Source organism: Pseudochaenichthys georgianus, chromosome 11, assembly GCF_902827115.2.
Source record: "Pseudochaenichthys georgianus chromosome 11, fPseGeo1.2, whole genome shotgun sequence".
Taxonomy (NCBI): Eukaryota; Metazoa; Chordata; class Actinopteri; order Perciformes; family Channichthyidae; genus Pseudochaenichthys; species Pseudochaenichthys georgianus.
The window spans coordinates 19,672,182-19,696,610 of record NC_047513.1 but is presented as its reverse complement, the minus strand read 5'-3'; the positions used below and the strand labels follow the sequence as shown (position 1 = coordinate 19,696,610).

General features: G+C 39.0%; 2 protein-coding genes across 3 annotated transcripts; both read right to left on the bottom strand.

Annotated features, from left to right (window-relative positions):
• Positions 1–432: 432 nt before the first annotated feature.
• Positions 433–13,169, bottom strand: grinaa (glutamate receptor, ionotropic, N-methyl D-aspartate-associated protein 1a (glutamate binding)). 2 transcript variants are annotated; one of them, XM_034095118.2, is made up of 7 exons: positions 12,791–13,169; positions 5,419–5,745; positions 4,645–4,763; positions 4,303–4,503; positions 3,963–4,091; positions 3,366–3,509; positions 433–2,189 (listed from the first exon to the last, which is right to left on the bottom strand). In XM_034095118.2, exons 2-7 carry the CDS (start codon positions 5,720–5,722, stop codon positions 2,040–2,042), a joined length of 1,047 nt encoding a protein of 348 aa, XP_033951009.1. In that variant the 5' UTR covers positions 5,723–5,745; positions 12,791–13,169; the 3' UTR covers positions 433–2,039. The 2 variants fall into 2 exon arrangements, with proteins under 2 accessions (XP_033951009.1, XP_033951010.1); XM_034095119.2 differs by having other exon boundaries at positions 4,645–4,760; positions 12,791–13,168.
• Positions 13,170–13,718: 549 nt separating this feature from the next.
• Positions 13,719–24,204, bottom strand: mapk15 (mitogen-activated protein kinase 15). Its single transcript, XM_034095117.2, has 14 exons — positions 23,694–24,204; positions 21,458–21,556; positions 21,307–21,336; positions 20,245–20,335; positions 19,627–19,757; positions 18,808–18,971; positions 17,945–18,084; positions 17,804–17,861; positions 16,982–17,119; positions 16,666–16,771; positions 16,159–16,510; positions 15,427–15,557; positions 15,105–15,257; positions 13,719–14,753 (listed from the first exon to the last, which is right to left on the bottom strand). The coding sequence occupies exons 1-14, from the start codon at positions 23,781–23,783 to the stop codon at positions 14,559–14,561; spliced, it is 1,878 nt and encodes a 625-aa protein (XP_033951008.1). The 5' UTR covers positions 23,784–24,204; the 3' UTR covers positions 13,719–14,558.
• Positions 24,205–24,429: the final 225 nt, after the last annotated feature.

Here is a 24,429-nt window from a genome sequence, read left to right as displayed (position 1 = left end):
TGGCATATACCATACCTTTTCAAATTGACTTACATTTGGGCTCTGTAATTCAGCGTAGGCCTATCGTTTTTTTTTAGCTACATAAACGACCCAGACCGAACGCTTGTATAGCCCTTATTTAAATCTTAAGGGTCTCAACATTTGTAATTGCCTAATGGAAACATCGGCGTCACTTTATAACAAAAAACTCAAATAAATACATCAAACATTACTGAATGGGACATTTTACAACTGAAAAATAAAGTTTCAGCTCTATGTCTGACAGTTAATAAATCAACGTATTGTATAAGTTGATTTAGGTAATTGTATAAGTTACAAAGCTGCATAAAACTTCCTTTTTAACTGTATTATTTTACTATATTATATATATGATTTATTAGTAGGCTATTTCCAAATTTAACAAAACAGTTTAACACACAAAGTTGGACACAATTACATTTTATAAGTTTTAATGAAAAGCTAACAGCTGTGTAGAGCAGTGCAGTTCCACTTTGATTTAATGCAAATATACAATGAAAACATAACTTCAAAACCCCAAAATTACTTCATCTATACACATCAAACCACTAAGGAGTGCTTTGTACAAGTACACGTTAGTTAGTTAGATACAAACACAAACATTAAAAAAAAAAAGAGTTTACCAGGGCTGCCCAACAACACTGTCTCTCATAAACAGGAATAGGCCTACCTGTAAAGTGTGCATTATCAGCACATGCAAATGAGAGGGTCATGCAAGAGGTGAACAATCTGAACAGAAGTTACAGAATAAAAGAATGTTCATGTTGAATATGTCAGTCGAGTGGTGTGTGTTTATGTGCAAGGAGAATTCTGTCTTCCAGTGCATGTTGATTCCTTTACCTTGTGTATATAATGGTTTCACAATCCCCTTAAGTAAGTCCAAACAACAGTTTCAGTTTGTTTTTTCAACACCAGTTTAAACAACCTTCAAATCAACGCTGGTACCTACATCAAGCTCAATAAATAGATAAGTCGGTCATCCATTTACTTCCTAAAAGCTAATAATGAAGTTCTGAAACCTGGATTAGCTTGATATAGAGGTGGTCAGGAATTCCCAAAACTTTTTGTTCACATTAGGTAATAAGAAAAAGAAAACACAGCACTACATTTGTACTTCACATTAATGACCAGATAAGAGGAAATTAGTAAGAACTGTAAAGAAAAAAAGGGGACACATCAGCTTATGAATGATTTATACTAAAAACTAATTTCTCTTTCCTCTTGAAAAGATGTCCGTAAGAATATACGGTTTATAAATACTGCTTTATGTTCATATTAAGTTATATACATCCAACATTGATCTTCATTCTCTTTCCATTATAATATTTAAGTTGCTGTACTCGGTAAGTGAAGTTCTGATATCAGAGCAATTATTTCCTGAAAAGCAACAAATCCAAAGGAATCACTTCAGCATGCCATTTGGGGGCAGGGGGTAAAGGGGGGCGGGGTACTGGCTTCATATACACTAATACATTTAACTATTTACAGCTGTGACAAGCAATTCCGAGATATTCCTCTGTTAGCTCTAAAGAAACATAACACACCTTTAGTTTTGTTTCCAGTGTTGCCATGCAGAGTGAATTAACATCAGCAGGCTCAAAGGGAGAAATCTGTTTGGGGAATCAGACAGATTGAAAAATGGGTATTTCTAGCACTAATTTGTTTTCAAGTAAAGCTGGTTTGCATCAATATTAGGCGCTACAGATTCCATCCCCGCTCTTCCTCTGTTTAATCTCTAAGCAAGGCAAGGCCGAGTGCCATGCATCCACGGGACGGGATAACATGTGTTACACTGTAGGAGCTGAGTCACACTGAAAGTATGGGTAAAGGTCATGTAGCCATTATATAGCTACCAGTGTTAGTAGAAGCAGAGGAGAGTTACAGCAACAAGTGGTCAAAAAGACAGATCATTTTGACATTAATTGCAACACCTTTTAAAAAGGTGTGGGTGTGATAGGAAAGGAAGTGTGTTATGGGACAAAGTGAAACAAAAGTTTAAAGAGCTATTTCATTTAATTATTTCATTCACGGGAACGTCCCACAATAGCCAGGATGTAGAGGAAGATGTTGATGATGTCGGTGTAGAGGTTGAGTGCGGCAAAAACGTATTCCTCTGGACTCAGAGATAGCTTCTTGTTGCCCAGGAGGAGCTGAGTGTCCACAGCCAAAAACTACAGAGAAGACACAAGGCGTTAGTGGTTTCATGAGATTTCTACACTGTGGATATAACATTAATGGCATACAAATGTATCAGCTGTCGTTTCAGAAGTAACAAATACAACCGTAATAAACTAAAATGCCATAATACACTATAATTCAAATAATTCTAAAATAAATATATACATTTAAATTATTATTCAAGGTAACATGGCGATAAATATCTGAATGGATTCCGACATTTCACACAGACAACAGCTCTTTAAAGAAATATTGATACAGCGGGGGTGCAAATGGACCAGTAGACATTGCTAACAATTTACTTTTACCATTAGCAAACGTATACATTAAACTGCAATCTCAGTTTCATTAGCATCCATCCCGAGGGCTCAACCTCAATACAACCTCAACATTTTATAAACCACTTCCAGTATTTTGGCGCCAGTCTAACCTTCGAGCTCATGGATCTAAGGTCTAACTGGAATCGCATTTCTTCAACTGACCAACTTAAGGCAACACGCTCACACCTATGAAGGGCTGCTTTTGGTCTGAATGTCTATTTAGGCTTTGAGCAACACTAGATAGTGTGCCCCATTCTTTCATGTCTTATTGGCTTTTCCTAACTTCTCAATGTCTATACAGTTGTATATTAAAATTCAATGTAGCCATTTTTTCTGCTTGGCATCATTAAATGCATCCTATCACATCTTCTTCCTCTTCCCTTCGACAAAAGACATCTTTTACCCTCAATATGTTTAGTGTTTGAACAGCTGCTTTGGATGAGTTTAGGTCATATCTTTTAATAACAAGTTAGCTTCCCATTTTCCTCCTTCTAAGCATTAATATTTTTCCAACTCCGATTGAGCTTTTATTCTTAATCATTCTGCAGATGCGATTATACCTTAAAGAGCAGAATACAGTTCACTAGTAGGAGGGAAACCGTCTGGATGCCAATGCTGACGACTGTCTGGTAACTGAATCTAGACGACTGGATGCATTACCTCACAGATATCAAATGACCCAACTTGAGAATGACCTTTGATAATATGAACTGTAATGACATTCAAATGATCCTTACTGTTGCACGAAATGATCAGAAATGTTCAACATAGCATCAAAAAGTAAATACAAGCAACCGTCAAATGTGGAAAGGGATTGATTTTAAAGGACAAAGAGAATGTGAAACGTACGCAGGTGAAGAGCAGGGCCCCCAGTGAGGAATAGACGATGTCCAGGATCCTGTGGCGGATGAAGATGCAGAGGATGGAGAAGAGCAACAGCACGATCAGGCACACAAACAGCACGCCCTGACAGGAAGTGAAGTCATACTTGCTCTGTGGTGAAGAAGGGCAGAAAAGAAAGGACCAGAAAATATGAGGCATGATAAAAAAAAGGCTTTGTAATTTGACTAATGGTTCATTCTATTTACATTACAACGCAGAAAAATGACAGATACCTATATAAAAGTACAAATCTTTGGTCATGATCACTGAGAATTTGATATGAAACTTAAAGGATGTAAAATATATTGGTTCACTTTTTATACACACTCATACCGGTTGTCATACTGTGTGAAAGGCCCCACATCAGCATTTTACACATGTATTTTTTAGCTTGTCTCTAAATGATAAATGCACACTGATGTCTTTGTTAATAAAAAAAAAAGCTTAGTGTGGTTGTTTTAACTAACCAGAATGAATTCTCACATTTGCTTTTGAACCAGAGGGCAGATGCTGTCTTTAGACTTTCAATTTAATTCATACAAGCAGCTGTATGTGTGCACTGACCTGTAGTGAGAAGAGCACGACCGTGAAGCAGACCACTGCAGTGATGCCCACGGCCATGATGACCGTCTCTGTGTCATAGAAGCTGGCGATCATGCCCACCATGTAGGAGAGGCTCAGGGTCAGGATGGACTGCAAGGCACAGAACACACACACGGTCACATGAACATCCTGAAGACACACTTTACATGTTGTAGATTCAGGTGAGACTTATTGCTCTCAGGTCTGATTCAATTTTTCCTCATTCATATTGCAAACAAACTGTTTATATATCATGAAAGTAAACTTTTAACTTTTAGAAACAGACCTTTTTTTATTATTTGGCATTAGGAGTAGTTCTTACCAGTGCAATCAAGTTCCAGGGGTGCTTGCGGCGGAATTCTCCACAACAGCTGAGGGTGATCAGGGACACGAGAAAGACCACGTAGGACACATAGTATGTCCATGGATTACGTCGCACAAAGACCTTTGCTTCGTCAACAAAGGTGAAGATGGCAACAAAGGAGAAAGTGATCAGCAGCTGCACCGTGAGAACCGCGAAGACCTGGTGGGAGAAAAGATACAAAGCAGGTGAGGTGCAAAACTATTTTTTGGTGGTATTTCATATTAATGTGAGTCATATTATATGTTATGTTTACTTCTTTATTAAACCCATCTTATATAGTTCATACGATAAGGGACCTACCTTTCTGATGAAGGCTTGTCGGATGGTTTTGTCCTCAAAACCAGAGTTGGTGAATTCCTCATTGTCGTAGTAATTTGGAGGAACATCACCTTGGTAACCAGGGCTGCCTGCAGGTGCTGCTGAACAACAATCACAGGACGAGAGTTTAACAACGTGCAATAAACAACTGGACATGTGTCTGAGCCTTGTTCACCACACTGTGATTGTAGCATTGATAATCTCATTGATTGCCCAGTCAGGTGCGTTGAGTCTGATCTAAACTGGATGTTGTTGACCTGGATAACATACAGAGTTCTTCTGGCACTCACAGGCCTTTAGTGTGACACTTGTGTTAAGTTATTTTCAGTCCTTAGTCAAATGTCTTTGTTGGATTTATCACCCTCATTCTGTTTTACCTTTCTTCTTCTTTTATTTGAATATAGGTTTTAGAGTTAAACTAACTGGATCAAATGCATACAATGGTACAAAACATCCATATACATTTTTTACATTTTCAGATTATATTCAACATTTCACTGAATCTTGCCAAAATTTTGCCGAGGCATTCTAGACCCTGTTGTTGTCAAAGTGAGAATGTAGATTTTTGTGTATGGAACATGATCAGGGTCAAATGACAGGATGTGCTAATGTGAAGGAGGGGAACGGCTCTATACTTCTATCCTGCTTTGTCATGGTTTATCACCTCTGTAACACACTAAGGTATCTTATAACAAAACATATGGTGGCCTAGAAAGTTTATTCATAATACTTCAAATCTTTGGTTTCACCACTTACCCATTGGGTCACTGGCAAAGCCTGGTTGTGCGGGCCCTTGCTGATAAGGCCCTTGCTGATAAGGCCCCTGGGGGTAGGGCATCTGAGGGTAAGGCATCTGAGGGTAGGGGCCAGGGGCGCAACCCGGGCCTGCCTGGGCGAAGCCCGGCTGGCCGTAGCTCGCTGCTGGTGGGTATGGCCCCACGGGGGCTTGGCTGTAGTTGGGAGGGGGCGTGTCGAACCCTGGCTGAGGGGGTCCGTAGACACTGTTATGAAGTGGGTTGTTCTCACCCATAACAGGGTATCCACTCTTATCCTGGGACATGATGAGGGGGAAGGCTCACTCTGCTACAAGTACAACATAAGAGAAGAAATGAAGCAGAATTACGATCAGTTTGCTTAAACAAAGATACCTTGCTCAAACTATTTAAATATACGGTATGTTGCCCAAAAATGTAAACATCTCAAGAGTCCCAGAAGAGAGCAGAGGAAAGGTTAAGATGGTACACTATCCGAGCCAAACTGGCAGACACACAGGCACTGCATATCCCTGATTAAAATGTAACTGGCAATCAGGAGATGCTGCAGGGAGGGAACAGAGGTATTGGGAAGAGCCATGCTTTCTGTTTCACACAAAAACATCGAGGATTGTTAGATGTAGTTTAAAATAAGTTGGCATTATATTTTTTCCAAACTTCTGAAGAATGTGATTTACATATGAGAGTAAAAGAGAAGAAAAAATAGTGATCTATGAGTTTACGGCGCTGTGGTATTTAACCCATCCGGAGCAAGGTATCTGTCGTAAAACAAGCCACAGGTTGAAGAGTCGAGGACAACTTCTGATTATTGTCATTTTCAATTGCTCCACGGAATATATTCCAAATACCTTTATCAATCATTTGGGTTATAAACTTCTGTGAATGACCCTGATCTAATTGAAAATGTACACCTGTAATCACAGGCTACATTCATATCTTCATAAAACTGTTGATACTATACAGTGGTTTTAAGGATTTAGCCAGACAAAGTGAACAGATGAATGGGGAGAGAGAGAAATTGAGAAGACAGCGAACAGTGACCAGAGAGATAGTATTACCAACACGCAGGTGGTGTCTTGGTTACCAAATGTATCACTAATCCTGCCTTGACATATTGGCCATTACTGCAGTGTGTGTGTCCCCCCGCCGGGCCCCTGTACATCCTGCTCAACAGGTTTCTGTGCCAGTTAAAATGGCCTCTATAATGCTAATGGGGCATCTATATGATGAGGGACAAAGTAGAAAACAGAAATCTCTCTGCAAGTGAGATAATGTTTTTAAGTGCTTTCAAATGTGTTTGTACAGGTTTATATAGAAGCCTCTGCGGAGCAAGGTGGGAGCCAAAAGGCATTCTCACTTTCACTTTCAAATAAATGCTTGAGTCTGCAGCTGACAGACTTTAGAGTGGGGCATAGGTCTGTGGGGTTTAAAGGGGACAGATCACGATAAGGGACAAGGCATTGTTGTTGTGTTTTTCCAATTGTATTTGTTGAGGCTTCAATCCTTGTAGTAGAGACAAATCTGAAATATCTACAGCCATATCTAAAACTAACATCAAAACAATATAGATCGATAACTAGCACTACAGTTAAGTGGTGACTGCATTTAGTACAGCTGTGCATATAATGCATGGTTATACAGACATACTCTCAGTCTTTATACTTCCTTTAAAAAACTCTACCAACAATAACAGTCCATAAATATCCATTCAGTGGCAGATTAGAAAGCAACAAATCCAGCTAACCGTTTTATAGTCCCTCTATCTTCCTCTCTTCCCAGGCCACCCTGTAAGCGTTATGCAACAATGCTCTATTTATAGCACATGCATCCAGACTCTGGTGTGTGTCTTTACCATCTCCGTCTGTCCATCACTGGGACAGTGCAGTGAGACTGCAGACAAACATAGCGAGTGCCGGCTCTGCTTCATACTGACAGTCTTCATAAGATCATAACAGATTACAATCATTATCTGAGGAGCCAAATCCCTCCTGGCTTTCCACACAACAATGGTTACATAAGGGGGGGCATATATAACACTGAGTAGGGCCATTTTGATTAACTGTAAAATCAATGTATTGATCAGGGACATTTTTACATTGAAATCAATATTGGTTTAATACTAAAAGATCATTCTCTTGATCTCAGATGACACATACACTTCTCAACAATTATGTAACACAAATAATGTTTTAATTGATTGCATTAGAAAAGACGATGGAAAGAACACACACACACACACACACACACACACACACACACACACACACACACACACACACACACACACACACACACACACACACACACACACACACACACACACACACACACACACACACACACACACACACACACACACACACACACACACACACACACACACACACACACACACACACACACACACACACACACACACACACACACACACACACACACACACACACACACACACACACACACACACACACACAGCATGTGACCCACTCCATGTCCAAAGTCTAATGTACATTTCATGCATTAAGTTTGTAACTCAGGACATGGAAGAATTTGCCATCTCATCAGTGCGGGTCTGAAATCACATGGAAAATAATACAGATGTTACTGACTCTAGATCTTTACACTATTCATTTTTAGGTCTATAAAATCTCAGTAAAAATAAATGCCGATCACATTTTCCTTGATTTGCTTGATTTGTCCGACCAACAGTCCATATCTCCCACACATTCTGTTGAATGTTAAACATATATATATATAGCAAAATACCTCCCAGGCCTTATACACATTTCCAAATTGTAGAAAAGGCTTGAGGTTATCCTGTAAGTCATGTTCAACAGAAGGGACTTGATTGTTTTTTTAGTATGATAGATAACCAACCTAGAAACACAAAACACGGTCTAGTGAATTCCAGAAATGCGCATTAAGTCAAAACTGGCTTTGGTTCTTCAGTAAAGAACATTAAAATTAAGTGCTATGCTATCTTTAACAGACATTCACTCCAATCACAACAACAGTCAATACAGTGTTTGTTTTATTGTAGTGGGTGAGTTTGTGCAGCTTTTCAAGCATTACGTGGCTGAATTTAAATCCTCTTAGGACAGATGCCCGACGCTAGATGGTTAAGGGCAGTGCCACTGTCTCTGGCCTCTGCTGATAGCTATTGCTGGAGGGGGGGGGGGGTTCAGTGGGCTAGCCAGAGAGCCACGTTAACACAATTAAGTATACACAATACCTCGACAAACCCACACACATGCCTGAGCAACACCAGGAAACCCAGTGACAAAACAGGACCAGCCACACAAAGAGGCAGGGCTTATTCAAAGTGGAGAGTTAAAATATGTGGTGTCACAAAGGGTGAGAAGTGAGAAGCTGTGATCTCTGATGGAGGGTGAATTAAATGAAATAAAACATATATTTAAAATAAGAAGTTTACAGCTTTTGAACATGCCATTTTTTTTTTTAAGTAATAAACAATAACTATCCCACTGATTGTTATCAAAGATTAAATGCTGTATCACAGTCACATGAGTGATTACATCTGTGGTAATCGTGTTGCAACCGGTAGAGAGAAACCAGCTGATTTTCTTATCAGACCTCAAAGCACTAATGACAACATTGAAAGTCCTGTTATGAAATCACACTGTTGGATAAATCCCTACCGAGACTGCCTATGCAGTCGTCTGGCAAGAGTTTGTCATTGTGACGCGCCGTGTCAGCGCGGCTCTGCTCTGTCAAACCAGCAGACACCTCGTCTGGTGACAGATGGCGGCCCTTTAGGAAGGTTAGCATAATATGGTACCTTTGTTAACAAAAACAAAATTCTTCTTTCTATTAAAAAGGACAGTCTAAATGAAAAAGATGAATAGCCAAAATGTAATATGCTCAATTTAACAACCCTAAAAATGTGCAGCTGTCATAAGCTTATGTCCATACAACATATTTACAAGTTTTCCATTACAACACTCACATTTCATACATTAGTAGAACACTTTTTTGTTGAACCATTATAAGGTGACATGTTACACTAATGCTCTAATAAAAAGGTGTCTAATTTATACCTAGCTTAGAGTTTGACATTAATGATGTATGTATGTGTAAGCAGTTGCCAATTAAAGAGGTGTTCTTAAACATACTGAAGCTTGCTTTATTTCTCTTGTCTGTTCAAAGTAAACCCTCTCAACCTTGAAGAACGAAACTATTCCAAACAGAACGGAAGTGAACCTGTCACACTGTCCCGAAATTGACACCCGATAGACACACGATAAAGCCCCTGTTACACTGTCCCGAAATTGACACCCGATGGACACACGATAAAGGAAATGTTCAAATTCGGCTGTGATCGTAGCAACATCGGGCCATTCGTGAGGACATCTTAAGCCATCATATGACCGCCGGTGGAGTTTCTCAGGCTCCGGCAGCAACTTCGTGAGCGGTGGCAAAATCTTTGGCATGCCAAAAAATAGCCGAAGGACCTTGCGTGTGTCCATCTGGTTGTTTTATTGCACAACAAAATCATGTAAACATATTATGTAAATAACCCAATTTGTGTTCTGTGAAACTGAAAAGGATATAATATATTATTTTGAAGGCGAGTTGACAGGAAGTTGTTGTTGCTATGGAAACAACAACATGACGGAGAAAACGTAATATCTTCTACATATAAAGACGGAGAAAGTAAAGAACAAAGTCTGAAAATATCAGTACAGTATCATAGTACTGTAACATAATTGTTTGTGTTACTTTCGTTGCAGTTGTACTGTATGTCTTAAATGTAATGTAAATGTTGCCTTCGTGTGTGGTTTGGGGCTATCTTCGTGCGAAATTCACAATTCAATATTCGTGTGTCCATCGGGTGTACATTTCGGGACGGTGTGACAGGGGCTTTACCCTCTTTCACACCCAGATGGTCACACAACAGTAGACACATCCACTAACCTCACTTATTATAAGTCTCCTCAGATTGTTCTTAAATTAAACAACCCTCGACTTTAAAAAATCCCTCACTGTGAAACTCAAGGTTTCAAGGTTCTTTATTTTGTCATACGAACATAGCTACAGTGTAGTTATGCTGATGACAATCTTAGGACACAGGCTTCTCCAACAGTGCAACACAATAATACAGATAAACAGAAAAATATAGTGCAAGTAAATAGTAAATACAAAAAGTAATAGTTTAAAAAAGTGAAATAGTGCAATAAGAGTCAAGTTATTGGAATGATATATTAGAGAAATAGATACATAATTACTAAGTAGCAGATGAATGTTATGGATGTTGTTTCAGCAGTTCAGGTGTTTAACAAGTAGAGCAAAAGTCATTAGCTCTGCATGGCATCATGCATGTCCTTGTAACCTGCTGTCAGGGAAGAACAGAGAGGCCGTTTCAGTCCAAGCTTAACGTCATAAGACATAAGACATCTTGTCATTGTAGGCGTTTTAACAAAATGAAGTTTGGTAACTTTCAGTGAGCAGACACAAGATAGAAACAAGACAATCTTATGCTATGATTTATTCCTTTAGCTTAATTCCACACAGGACAGTCAGAAAGGAAATGGAGAACTACAACAAAAACATTTAAAAGGGTCCAGAGTAGCCTGTACATAGCAAAGGAATGTGTTGGGCTGTAGCAGAGACAGCGAATTTTGAACTATTTGGAAAATTCATGTAGAAGGCCCGATGCTTAGATATCAACAACACATTTCACCACTATACAAATGTATGGGCTGCAAATATTTTCAGATTAAACAGGACAGTATACTCTTCTGGACTAATGACGACATAATATGAGTGTAATATGTGTGTATCTGTGGGTATTGTCCACATGTGTAATATGTCGTGTAAAGCGATTTGAGCATGTGGAAAAGCGCTCAAATACAAATTGTATGAATTATCGTTATTCTTATTATATGACCAACAGCCCAAAACCCAAATATATCCATTACCATAATATAAATCAGAAACTGGTCCAACTTACGGCCCGTCCACACAGCGGCGTGCATTGACGCTTGCCGGCGGGCCTCCGTCGAGGCGTCAAAAGTTGAACATTGCTCAACTTTTGAGGCGAGCAACGCCAGCAACGCTCCACGTCGCTTCCCAAAATGCAGTTCGGCTAAAAGTGACATCACCCCATTCAAAGTGAATGGGCAGAAGCGTTGGAAGCTTCAACGCACGCCGATGTGTGGACGGGCCGTTAATGTTTTGCATTGGAGCTCAAATAGTGACTATAACTTTTGATCTAATATATCAGTTCATATTTGTTTGGTCATGTTACATCATTGGTGGAAGGTAACTGTACACTTAGTCAAGTACTGTACTTAAGTCAACATTTGAGGTACTTTACTTGAGTATTTCCATTTTATCCTACTTTGTACTTCTACTCCACTACAATTCAGAAGTAAATATTGTACTTTTACTTTAGATATACCTGGATTAAATTCACAATTAGTTGAAATTAGTTTCGCCTTAAACAGCTTGATAAACAAATACAATCAATGACAATCAATACATCGATAATTATAATCAAAACATATAATAACATAATAATTACTCCTATTTTTTGTATATTTAGATACCAATACCTTTGTACTTTAGCATTTTGAATACAGGACTTGTACTTGTAAAGAGTATTCTGGCTCTTTGGTAGTTCTGTTTAAGTACAACATTTGAGTACTTCTTCCACCTTTGCTTAAAATCCACCAAAATGCAAGGGAGATTACACGTGAACACCACTCTGAACACAGAAGGTGATATGACAGCTGTTTCGAGGTTATGCAAAACAGACACATGACTCCAACATAAACATGGGCCTCGTTTTCCGGCAGCACCTGCAGCGGCCGTACATCCCTCTCTGTAGGCCTCACCACCGCAGATAAACACTGCGACAGCGCGATCATCGGTTACATCAAACTGACACATATAAACCCCCAAGCTAGCAACACCACCACTGTATAAAACACGTGGATAACCTGTGAGTTATAAGGCTGTAGACAAGGTAAACATCAAGTATCCCGGATGTTGAATCCATCAAATAAGTTGGTTTTTTTGGACGATGACCACAGCCTGCGCCCGCATGTTTACAGTGCTGAGCTGTCAGTTTCCTTTAAAGCAAGATTTTAGTTGGCCAGTACTATCTAGATGTTACATTTTCTTTTAAAAACATCCGTTTGGTTAATTCCCCGCTCCCTCTCTTGCTGCCGTTAGTTGACAGCAGGCGGGATGATGCTGACCGTTGCTTACCACAGCTTGCTCGCTAGCCTCAAACACAGGGTATTTAACGACTGACAAATGAATAAATACTTTCTACAAATAAAACACACACACCGGGCAAACGTACAACCAATAGACTTTAACACACGTACCTTTAATGTGTCAAATAGAGAGTTGCAGCCGACATTAACGCTCCCTCCTCCTCCTCCTGATCTATGTGAACAACTGGGTCGAGAACTGCTGCTGACGTCACCACCACACGGTGTTATCACGTGGTGTGTGGGAATCTCCGCGTGTTATAAAATGACAAGTTAGCTGCTCTCTGAATGACGCAGTGTTTTTCTGGGAGTGAGCAAAAAAAGTTTGTGCAGTCAAGGGTCTGTTTTGGGTTTACTAGCTAAATACTGCAACCAAGAGATCTAGATGTAACTGGAGGCAGGTGTGAGAAGTGCTCAGATCTTGTACCTGTATTCAAAATGTTACAGTTCTTTGGCATCAACATACTTACTTAGAGTACCAAAAGTAAAGTACTCTTTATGCAGCCTGGCCTAATTCAGAATAATATATGATATGTTTTGATTATAGTTATTTATGTATTAAAGTGTTATCAAAGCTGGTAAAGGTGCAGCCAGTTTGAATTACTTTGTATACTGCAGGGTAGCTTCTGAATGTTACTCCAGGTTTATCTAAGTGTTGATTATATTTCACATCATTAATCCAAATCTACATCAACTTTTGTACCTCAACTTCCCTGCAATTTTAAAGGAAATATTGAATCAACTACAATTAACTGACAGCCTACTCTATACTTTGCAGATTCAGATTATAATATAATAAATACATTATTGATGGTGTTTTATAGATTGTACAACGAGGAAGTATATATTTTTGTTAAAATTATCCCTACCTGCTTTCAACCTTAGCACACATTTTTGTATATAATATTTGTATTCAAGCTTTAATCAGTTTTTTCAATCAAGTACCTGGAGGTCCTTTAATGTAGCTTCTGTTGCGTATTGTGTGTGTTTTGGCTTGACCTGATATCATGTGTTTTGCTCAATATTTCAGGTGAAATCAAGATAATATCCAACTCAGTTTATTATTAAACGTTATGGTGGTCTGCTGCCACAGTCACCCAAGTCTGTTTAACATTATAAACTGGGAAACACAAATATGTTTACTTTCTGTACACAATATGAACAAGTATTGCTTCTGAATTCACATAAAAAATACTATTTTATATTATCAATTTAAATAGTTATTTGCAAATTGTACAGATATTCTGTTTTCGGCTAAAAGCAAATCGCCTAATGTGCATGAACCATTAAGGCTAAATCATGGCTTGTTTGACCCTTTTAGTGGGCCACTTCATGGGTACGAAGTACAGTATGTGTGAGGCCATGTTGACCCTGTGTTTGTGAATGAGTTAAAACACAATGTATTTAGGAACATTTAACATGTCAATATTGACACACATTCTCTAACACATAGACAAGTAAACATTTCAACTGATAATGTGCTATAAAAGGTGCATATTACCAAAGAAATGTGTAGATGACTCCAAACTGAATCACCTTAAAAGCTGAAGGTCTTGGGTTTGTCTGGTTAGTAATCCAACCTTGTGAGAAATGATACAGAGCGAAACATGTTGGCCTTACATAAACAAATGTTCCTGAAATGCTGGTTCAATTTGATAAACGCAATATGAATTTGACATATTAGTATTAATTGTCACGGTTTGGATCATGAAACAAATCTCCAAAGAATACCATCTACATATGATACAATCGATGTAACAGTCATCACAGTTTCGCTTTACAAGCCTTGTTTTAGTTTGCCTCGTTGCTAACATTCTATTGCAGGGCAAACGTTGCTGTGTGTTCAAACATGTGACACATGTGACCGCTGACATGGCAGCAGCTACTGGTTGTATGGGCGGCTTCGTAGCAGATTGTCCAGATCAGTCTTGTTGATCGTGCCATAGGACTGGCAATAGCTGCCCAGTTTGGCTCGAGGGTCGCCTGCTGCGGCCACATTACAGTTACTCTGATACACTTTCTTGCTGAAGCGTGTTGGGGGCCGAGCCTCACGAACCGGAGGGTTGGAGCGCTGGTTCTGTAAGGGAAGAAAAATAAAGTTAGCCACTCCATCTTCATATTAGTGAATTATAAAAAAAGAAAATTTCTCTGACTTTTCAAATGCGTCATGGGCAAAGGTGAAAAAGTGAGTGAATTCTTTAAATAAGGAGTGATAAGATTGACTTAATCATGTAAATGAGCCGAGACAAAGGGTGAAAACAATGTAAGCAATGAGGTAAGTAATAAAAGGAGTGGACAAATAAAAAAAAATACAACTATTTTCATATGTTCTACCTCTAAATCAATATTTCATCATGTCATCATAACCTTAAATTGCATTGTGGCATTGAGTCATATTTTTAAAAGTCCTGGGGAGTGGTGGACTGACCAGGCGGGCAGATGCGACGTACAGCCCAGAGGGCAGGGAGGGCTCTTCCTTGCGAACCAGCGGGTGGTTCTGGGTTTGGTTTAAGGTCGAGGAGAAGGAGCGGGTGTGGGCCACAGGGGCGGAGCGACCACGCTGGAGAATCTGATCCATGGACTTGTGAGGGTAGTGATAAGAGAGAGCAACATACAAAGTGAGACACAGAACTAATGCGAGTAGGAAACAGTGTAAGAAGATAAAAAAAGAAAGTAAAAACAAAACAAGATCACATCACAGGAAAGGAAAACAAAACTGAACATTGAGTGAGCTGAGGTCTGTTGATTACTTGATCAGTGTTGGTGCCCTCTGTTGGTGATGTTGTTGCCCTTCCATTACTGGTCGGTCCCACGTGTTTCCTGCCTGCTGCAGTGGAGAAGCCGTGATGAGGAGGACCAGCCGGACTCCGGACAAAAGCATCTGAATAAAACAAAGAAGAAGCTGTGATTTCAATCTGAGGGTATATGTATTAATAGTGTGTGTTTGAGACCCAAATACCAAAAACAACATTCTTTTGACATGTTATGTTAACCCTAACTCACTTTAGTACACAGGGGACATGGAGGTGACATTATTCAGGTCTTTACGCTTGTTCACAGAATATATAATACCACACCGAGCCTGTAATCCACTTTTGGAATAATGGGTTTAAGGAAAATTTAGAGATGTCTCCAAAAGAGAAAAAATCATTTTATACTTTGGGTTTTAAAAGTGTAGGAGGATGTAGAGCAGGATCTTTTGAATAATTATAAAGCTGCATTGTGAACTTGTGAAACAATTGTTACTTTAAACAAGCATTCAAAACATTTAATTACAAATCTTATAATCTTCCCAGTATTTAATACCCTATGCTATGAACATATTGTAAAATAATAATAATAATAATAATAATAGTAATAATTCATGGGATTTGTATAGCGCTTTCCCCAATGCTCAGAGACACTTTACATACAATTAAAAGTAACAAAGTACTGAGGTTCAATCCCCAGCCCTGTTTGGAGAACAAGTAATTCAGACATACTTGGGGCATGTGTGATGGGGTTGTAGGTGAGTTTTCCCAAACCGTCGGGACTCAGTAAGGGACTCGATAAGGGACTCGATAAGGGACTCGATAAGGGACTCGTCTTCTCCACAGCAAGCGGGGTTGACACAGGCGCAGGTTCAGGGACGGCTGTTTGTAAAGGTTCCTGGTTTGACTCTTCAGTCTTTACATGTTGTGTTTCCCCCTTATGGTCATTGTCCCCACTCGCTTTGGCTAGTCCCTTCTCTACTTTCTCCTTCACATTGGGCTTCTCAACGCTTCTGACAGAGCGTCCGTCCTTTGGCTGGATCAGCCTCAGCATCCCCTGATTAGTTCTCCTCTCCAGCATCATCTGCAGGTAGAGAGTAGGATCATTGGGTTTAATCACTGTGATCAGACCAAAGGTCAAAATGATTTTTTTGCAATACACTTCTTTGCAATATGGCCTACTGAGTAAAGATTACATTGTTGTTGTTTCCTTCTGAACCTTTCAGACTCATTTTGTACCTCATAAAGTTTGTTGCGGTACTGAACCACAGATAGTTGTACATCATCATCCACTGGAAGCACTACATCGTAGTTAAGGGCGGGCTCCTTGGCTGGATTGTGAAACCTCCAGAGACAGAAATTATAGTAAATGAAAGCACTAAATGGTAATATGTTCCTATTATTTAAATACTTATTTCAATTTAGCACGGGCAGAAAAACAAACAGAAAAACTATCGATTTTACTATCGAAAACACATATCTCTCAATCATTTTTCTGTAAGGAAAACCACAGTTACTTATCCTTCAATGAATTGGAATTCTTGATCTTTAATACCTGGCTACATATGGGTGTTGCAGGGCTTGCTCAGCGGTCAGTCGCTTGTCTGGGTTGAAAACGAGCAAACCTCTCAACAGGTCCAGAGCATCTGAAGGCACAGAAGGCAGGAGAAGATCCTCCAAAGGCACCTGTGGTCTGGGGAAGGAAGGAAGAGCCATATTTAAAAGGATTTTTCTGGATGTTTAGCATCGTGTACTATTATTTTAAAAAGGGATTACAAATAATGAAATGTCTCAGAATGAGAAATGTTGTCTTTTGTATTCCATGGATCCATCTTATCAAAACCACACTGTACCCTTATTGCAATGAAATCTCCTATCACAAACCTTGTTCATAAATGTTGTTAAGAAAGCACCAGGAGGAAGAAACCCAGTTGAGAGGACAATTTTGAGTTGTCAATATGTAACTAAGAAGAGTAAAAAATGTATAAATAAGAATACTGCTACTTTTTAAATATAGCAAAGCTTTGGAGATTATTCAAGCAAAGAATTTGACTCTCCCTGTTCTTCTAATTTCTCTGCAACAAACATCAAGAACTGCCCTGTTCAACAAGGTGGTGTTTCACAGCTGTCATTGCTTAGTTTATGATGCTGCTTTGTCACTGTTGCGTCATTGCACCTCTGCAATAATCACTACTGCTGCTCTCAGAGCGTGTTATCAGCCCCCCCACTCTTGAAAGCCCTGATAATAATCTTCAAAGTGGAAGGGAGGAAATGTGTTATCGTTACTAACAAAACTAGCTCTATACCAGGAGTTACAAGTCGAGAAAAGGCTAAGCAGGATTATTAAATCACATAATAATACAAAACGTTTTCTTACTTTAGTAACATTCTCTGAATCACAGAGGATCCATATTCAGACTTGATTGCTAGAATATCTGAAAAGGAAATTGCATTTAATGAATTCATAGTGATGATTGCAGTCCTTTACTAAAAGTGTAGTGTGGGTGTTTTGAATCACCTTCTGGGCTGGGGTGGGGTATGGTGGTCATGATCTTCTCTATCTGGTTGATGGTGGACGTCCCGGGGAACAGGGCTTTCCCCAGCAGCATTTCTCCCAGGATACAGCCGAGGCTCCACATGTCCACACCTTTAGTGTACCTTTGGACAAGATGTACTTCTCAAAGTCTGGTACACTCATAACTACACACACACAGTTCAGTCATTGGAATTCACTTAGAGGTACATTTTTCCCCCAGATCAAAATACATTTATTTCCTTTTACCTGTAGCACTATTAATCCATTTTAAATTAGTATTTGGGTGAGTTGCCGAATGTCTGAGGTATCAGTCATAGAAATTACAACCCCAAGGTGCATCACGTCGCAGAAGTAATGTGTGCATCTACTCTTGGGTGAGAGGCTTGGATAAGAGTGAGATCATTCTTTGATGTGTAGAAAGAAAAGTAGTTCCTATATTAAACTGTTTGTTGATTATCTTAAGTAAAGGGGTCACACCATGAAATATGTTTGGAATTTTGAGCAGTGTAGTGCCCTGTAGATATTTAAGAGGCAGATATCTTCATTTCTGATACTGCTAACATAAACAAAACTAACAAGAAAACCATTTCGATGATAAAAAGCACTGCAGGTGAGAGGAAATTATGTATTTTTTTATTTTGGGTCAACTGTCCTTTTAAAACCACTGCTGTGAAGAACAAGCAGACCCAAGCAGATACTGAACCCCACATCCCAATGCTCTCATGGCATGGCCAACAGTGTGTGTTCATCTCTCCTGTATAAAAGCCTCTGAATGTGTGTGAATGCTGACATGTGTTGTAATAAGCGCCTAAAGTGGTCGACATATCACTCATCACAGTTGATACCTTGTGGACCCCAGCAGGATCTCAGGAGCTCGGTACCACCGCGTCGCCACGTACTCCGTCAGCGCTGGATTCCCACTGTCCTCTTGGATCTGATTGAGCGATCTGGCCAAGCCGAAATCACACAGCTTGACTACACAGTCGGTGTCCAGCAACACGTTGGATGGCTGTGGGAAACACAGACAAGAGAAACATTCTTCACAGGGACAATAATAGTTCAGTTTTCACGTATTTACAGAGAGGTTAATTCAAGCAGCTTGACCATGATATGAAAACAGTGAAAAGAGATGCAATAACAGACAACTGGCAGAAAGAAGGAAGGAAATTCTAGTCAGTTCGAAACAGGAAGTTATAGTGTCAGCTGATTTCCCGCAGACTAGCAAGTCTTACAGAATGTGTTAACATAAACAGTATTTTGGACTTAAGTAATGGCTTGGATTTGCATAGGAGTTGAGAAAATGCCAAACATTTATTGATTCCTACCCCTCCCCTTTTTCTACTGGGTTGAACATAAAAAGGAATTTGAAGAAGTCAAATAAAAGAAGACCTCAAACCAGAAATGTATGAAAGTGATTACAGGCCAAAAAAAGTTTGTATATTTTCTTATCTAGATTAATTTAATTCACTAAAGAATTTGCATTAGATAATGCCTCATTTGCATTTTAAACATACATTTTCAGAACACTTATGATATAACAAATAATTGTATTAATGTAACCTGTAAGTAATCAACTCAACTGTAATGTCTCCCTTCATGAATTGGAAAAGAAGATAAAAGAAAATGCATTCATGCCTGTTGCTTAATATTCTCCACCTGCCTACCTTATGGTCCCTGTGGATAACATTTCCTGAGTGCAGGTATTTGATGGCTTTGAAGAGCTGGTACATCACATAACGTTTGTGGATGTCCTTCAGAAGGGTGCCTTTCTTTATCACTGCATGCAGGTCAGTATCTGTTACAAGCAGAACAAAAAATGGATTATAATAATATGACTGTTATAGTAACACAAATGGATGAATTGTAAATCCAGGCTTCTCCGAATTAAAATACACAATCATTTCAGCAAAGTATTGTAATTGAAGTGCCAGGGAGAAACAGTGGACGTCTGTGCTGAATGCTGCTGTATTAATGGATATACTGCAGAGAGGGGCGAGGCCAGTGTGTGGACTCAGCAGTAAGACAGTGCAGCCAGCCAAACACACGCGCGCGCACACGCACACACACACACACACACACACACACACACACACACACACACACACACACACACACACACACACACACACACACACACACACACACACACACACACACACACACACACACACTCAGGGCCAAGTTAAACTAATAAGCACTTCTGTAATCTTTACTGTTCCCTTAGTGCGTCAAAGCATCAGACGATTCTTTCTTGAAGTGTACAAAACTTCCCAAACACTCACCCATATACTCAAAGATAAGGTAAATGTCTTTATCATTTTGAGCTCTGACGACATTTAGAAGTTGAACGATGTTGGGATGATCGCCAAACTCCTGCAACAGAAAGGGAAGTTTTAGTAACAGAAGCAACAGTTTCCGGCTAATAATGATGACTGGCGCTTTTTGTGTAAAGGTTGTGAAAACAACAAGTTATATAATGGTCACTATAAAACCCATTACAACAACACTTGAATTTTACTGAAACTTAACAACAGCTGATTAAGGGGCCAGAAACACAGCTGACGGTCACATGGATGTAGGTCAGCACATACATACTCAAGGATATGTTACACAAGGAAATCAAAGTAAAAGGTAGAAATCAATATTTGTGTTACTATTCGTAGATTTTGATTTGATTGTCTCTTTTATTCAGTAGGCTGTATACATACATACTTTGTCAGTGTCTTCTATTTACACAGCAAATGATTTGTTTTATTTTTTCTCTTTTTGGTTTACTTATGTTTGATATTGTTGAAATTTCTAAATACAATCATTTATTGTCGCTATTATCTGTGATCTGTGAATGGCCGTGAATCATTGTGTGTAAATGGAGATGAGCATTTACACAACAAGGTGCTGAATGTATATCATTGTCTGGCTCAATAAAATGATAATATTAAGATATTTTATGATCTTAAAAGAAATAAAGATATACAGGTAAGTGATAAGGGAACATTGTTGCTGGTCATTGCCATTGACCTTGAGGATATTAAGAAAACTGAAGTCTCTGCTGCTGTCTGGTTTTTACCCCAGTGTGTCACCAGCAGTGTCATTGCTCAATGGTTTGCACACAGTAAACTAAACAGCTGCAAATTCAGGTCAGAAACCTTTCCAGTATGTTCCTGCCTATAAAGCAATCAGCTATGACGTAATATGAATGGAAAAATAAACAGTGCTGTGCTGATTAAGTAAGGCATGGTACAACTACTGTAGCAGTATCAGTATACATACCTTCAATAAAAAACAATTTACAGTAAACGTTTTTGGAATTAACTTCAAGAGAATTATATGATAATAATTGTTACCTGGAGGAACATGATTTCCCTAAATGTCCGCTGCAAAAGAAAAGAAAAGTAGAATTAGGATGTGAACTCTACAAAGAACACACAAGCCTCCTGCTCTATTTAATCATTAGCCAATCTTATCTTTCTATTAAAAAGGTCATCAAGCACTCACCTGGGCATCCGTCCTGTTCCTAAAGGCATCAAAGATCTTCTTCACGGCCACGATCTCGCCTGTTTGTCTGTCAACAGCTTTCCATACAATGCCATAAGCCTGAGAGAGACACAACATGGTAACATCAGATCGCCATGCATGAGGAGGATGAGATTCTGTCACACATTAATATTGTTTTCAACTGCATAAGTAAAGGAAACATATTAAAAGTGGTTCAAAAGTCATTATTGCACCACTTTTAATATGTGGCTTGTGTAACTTTTAATTATAAAACGTGTCAAATGCACATCTGATCACAAAAATGTGAGGACATGACCTCTGTGCCCTCAATAGTAGCTACATCCATGACTATTGTGAAAGGAGAGTTAGGGTGCGGATAAAGGCGATGAAGTGAAGCATAACAGAGGCAGCAGTGATGCAGGTCCCTCTTATTGTAAAGACACAGGGAGTGTACACTGTCACTGAAGACAGTGGATCACATTCACATAGCGCTTTGGTGGCGGCAGCTGTCAAACACCGGACCCACAGAAAGAGACATTGATGTATATTTACTGGGGTAAATGGTTAAAAACTAAATATTTATTCAGAACAAGTAAGAGCACTTTATGAACCTTGTATTTTATATTAGTTTTGTTGTTCTTGCACTATTTTTTATTATTTTATTGTTTTATGCCTCTCAGGTCTTCTGGGACGGGTCAGAACTAAACATGGAGAAGCACCGTTTAGTTTAGTATGCTCAAAATATCTGGAACAAACTACACGAAACCTGCGGGTCTGCTGCAACTCTTACTACGTTTAAATCCAGGCTGAAGACTTTTATTTTTGCTGCTGCGTTTAATTGAACTATTCATATCTTAAATGTAACTTTTATTAATGTATTTTATATATTAGCTTGTTTTATGTTTATTTTATTCTCCTTGCTTTTTAATGACGTATAGTCTTAATGTCTTTTGTAAAGCACTTTCAATTGCCTTGTGTTTAAAGGTGCTATATAAATAAACTTGCCTTGCCTATTTAGGTTGCATTGTTAAAAGAGCCTGGGACTTAAGATATTCATTGCCATGACTACACTGCAGCTACAATGCATATGAAAATAAAACCTTTGGATCTTGAAGCCAAACAGTGCTTCTAATTATAGTTTAGGTACCTGAAGCACAACATGAAAGGATGCCAGTATCAAAGCAGACAAGGTTAAACAGCATGAGTCACCTCCGCCTTCAGGACAGGTGTGTGCAGTTAGCCAATAACACTTGTGTACGTGTCAGTCACCACCTGGTCATTGTACGCAGCAGGGCAGCAATTTGTGAGTCTCTGTGGACAGTTTATGGAAAGAAACCAAGCTACGAATAGTCCTGTGGCAAGAAGGAAAACAGAGAGGGGTTGCACTCTGAAGGGAACAAGTGTCCTCACACAACAGCTGATCTGCAAAGAAAGACTTTATCCTGCCAAAGTAAATAAACCTTTCATTGCAACATCATGGAGAGATTTAAGTCTGAATAATTGCAGGAATGTGTCTTAAACGGGGTTTAAAAATGTGGTGAACATTAATGTGCAGGTGCCCAGCAGGTTGTTGTGAACAGGTTGTTGGCGTAAACAGCATTGAAAGCATTTGGCAACTCATACAACCTTTTTGCAATAAGGAGTTGTGTATTAAATTGTATAGCCAGGGGCAGTGGTGTCAAGTAACTAAGTACATTTACGAAAGTACTGTATTTGGGTACAATTTTGAGGGACTTGTTTTGCTACTTTGTACTTCTACTCCATTACAGTTCAGAGGTAAATCCTGTACTTTTACTCTACAACACTTATGTAATAGCCTACCTTTAGTTACTTACTTTGATGTTTAATATACAACACTTATAATACTTTAGTTACACCTGGTAACATTCACTGGATACCCTACAAAATAAATACATTTAGCTGCACCTATAGCAGCTTTGATAAACACATGAATGCATCAATAATTATAATCAAAACATATCCTATATTGTTCTGAAGTGGGACAGTTTGCATAATGACTACTTTTACTTATAGTACTTTAAGTATATTTTGATGCTAATACTTTTACAGTAACATTTTGATTGCAGGACTTTTACTTGTAACAGAGTATCCCTGCACTCTGGTACTTTTTTTTAAATGTATGTACAATATCTGAGTACTTCTTCCACCTCTGGCCAGGGGTAAATACACGTTTCCATTTTGAATCTAGTAAATGAAGAGACAGAATGTCACTCACCCCTTTTCCAAGTCTCTTCTTGATTTCATACTTGAGAGAAATGTGGTCCTCCACCTCAGAAACGTTTGTTGATTGATATTTTTTGCTCATTTTTTAACAGTCCTCTTGCTCATGCAGAAAGCATTACCACACTCTTTGATTATTCCTGAAAAAGATCTTGAATTCTCGGAAAACAGTCGTTAACACCGTTGGCAGAAATGACTGAATGGTAAAGCGAGTTACTTCAGAGACTTGTGTTGATTTCCACTACAAAAAAAACGTCTTTCTGCAGGCTAGTTCTGTATCTTATCCAGCAGCGACCTGTTAATCCACAACGTGCTGTCAGACATCGCGTCGCTTACTGTTTATCACCGTCGGTCGAGAAGCAGCAGGTTAGTTTTTAACTCAATGAAGTGACTGATAAATAGAATTTGTACTGTACAAAATGTGTTGTTATTTGTCAAGATGATATTTAATTCTCTCCGCGAGTTTTGATACTCCCCTTCCTCTGCTGATGCAAACTGACTAACGTACACGTTTGTCTCTACTTGTCGTCCTGGTAACGCTGCTGTCTGGTTACTTAAAGGAGCCGTAGCATAAAATGCTACCCAGACACAGGGGCCAAAAGTGTCCTTATCCAAAAACTGTCAGTCACTTCAAGAGAAATTAACACAAATACATAAAACCACTACAAAGCGAAACAAACTAACTTCAGAGAGATACAACTTTACTCAAAAAAGAGACAAAGAAAATGACC

Bases quoted from the DNA above. Each gene is read 5' to 3' on its own strand.
- grinaa (XM_034095118.2), bottom strand. From the start codon at position 5,722: ATGTCCCAGGATAAGAGTGGATACCCTGTTATGGGTGAGAACAACCCA. The intron at 4,764-5,418 runs GTAAGTGGTGAA...ATTGTTGTTCAG, and splicing joins CTTTGCCAGTGACCCAATGG to CAGCACCTGCAGGCAGCCCT. The intron at 3,510-3,962 runs GTCAGTGCACAC...TCTTCACCACAG, and splicing joins TCGTGCTCTTCTCACTACAG to AGCAAGTATGACTTCACTTC.
- mapk15 (XM_034095117.2), bottom strand. From the start codon at position 23,783: ATGAGCAAAAAATATCAATCAACAAACGTTTCTGAGGTGGAGGACCAC. The intron at 21,557-23,693 runs GTGAGTGACATT...TGTCTCTCTCAG, and splicing joins AGAAGAGACTTGGAAAAGGG to GCTTATGGCATTGTATGGAA. The intron at 21,337-21,457 runs GTGAGTGCTTGA...TTTCTTTTGCAG, and splicing joins GGAACAGGACGGATGCCCAG to CGGACATTTAGGGAAATCAT.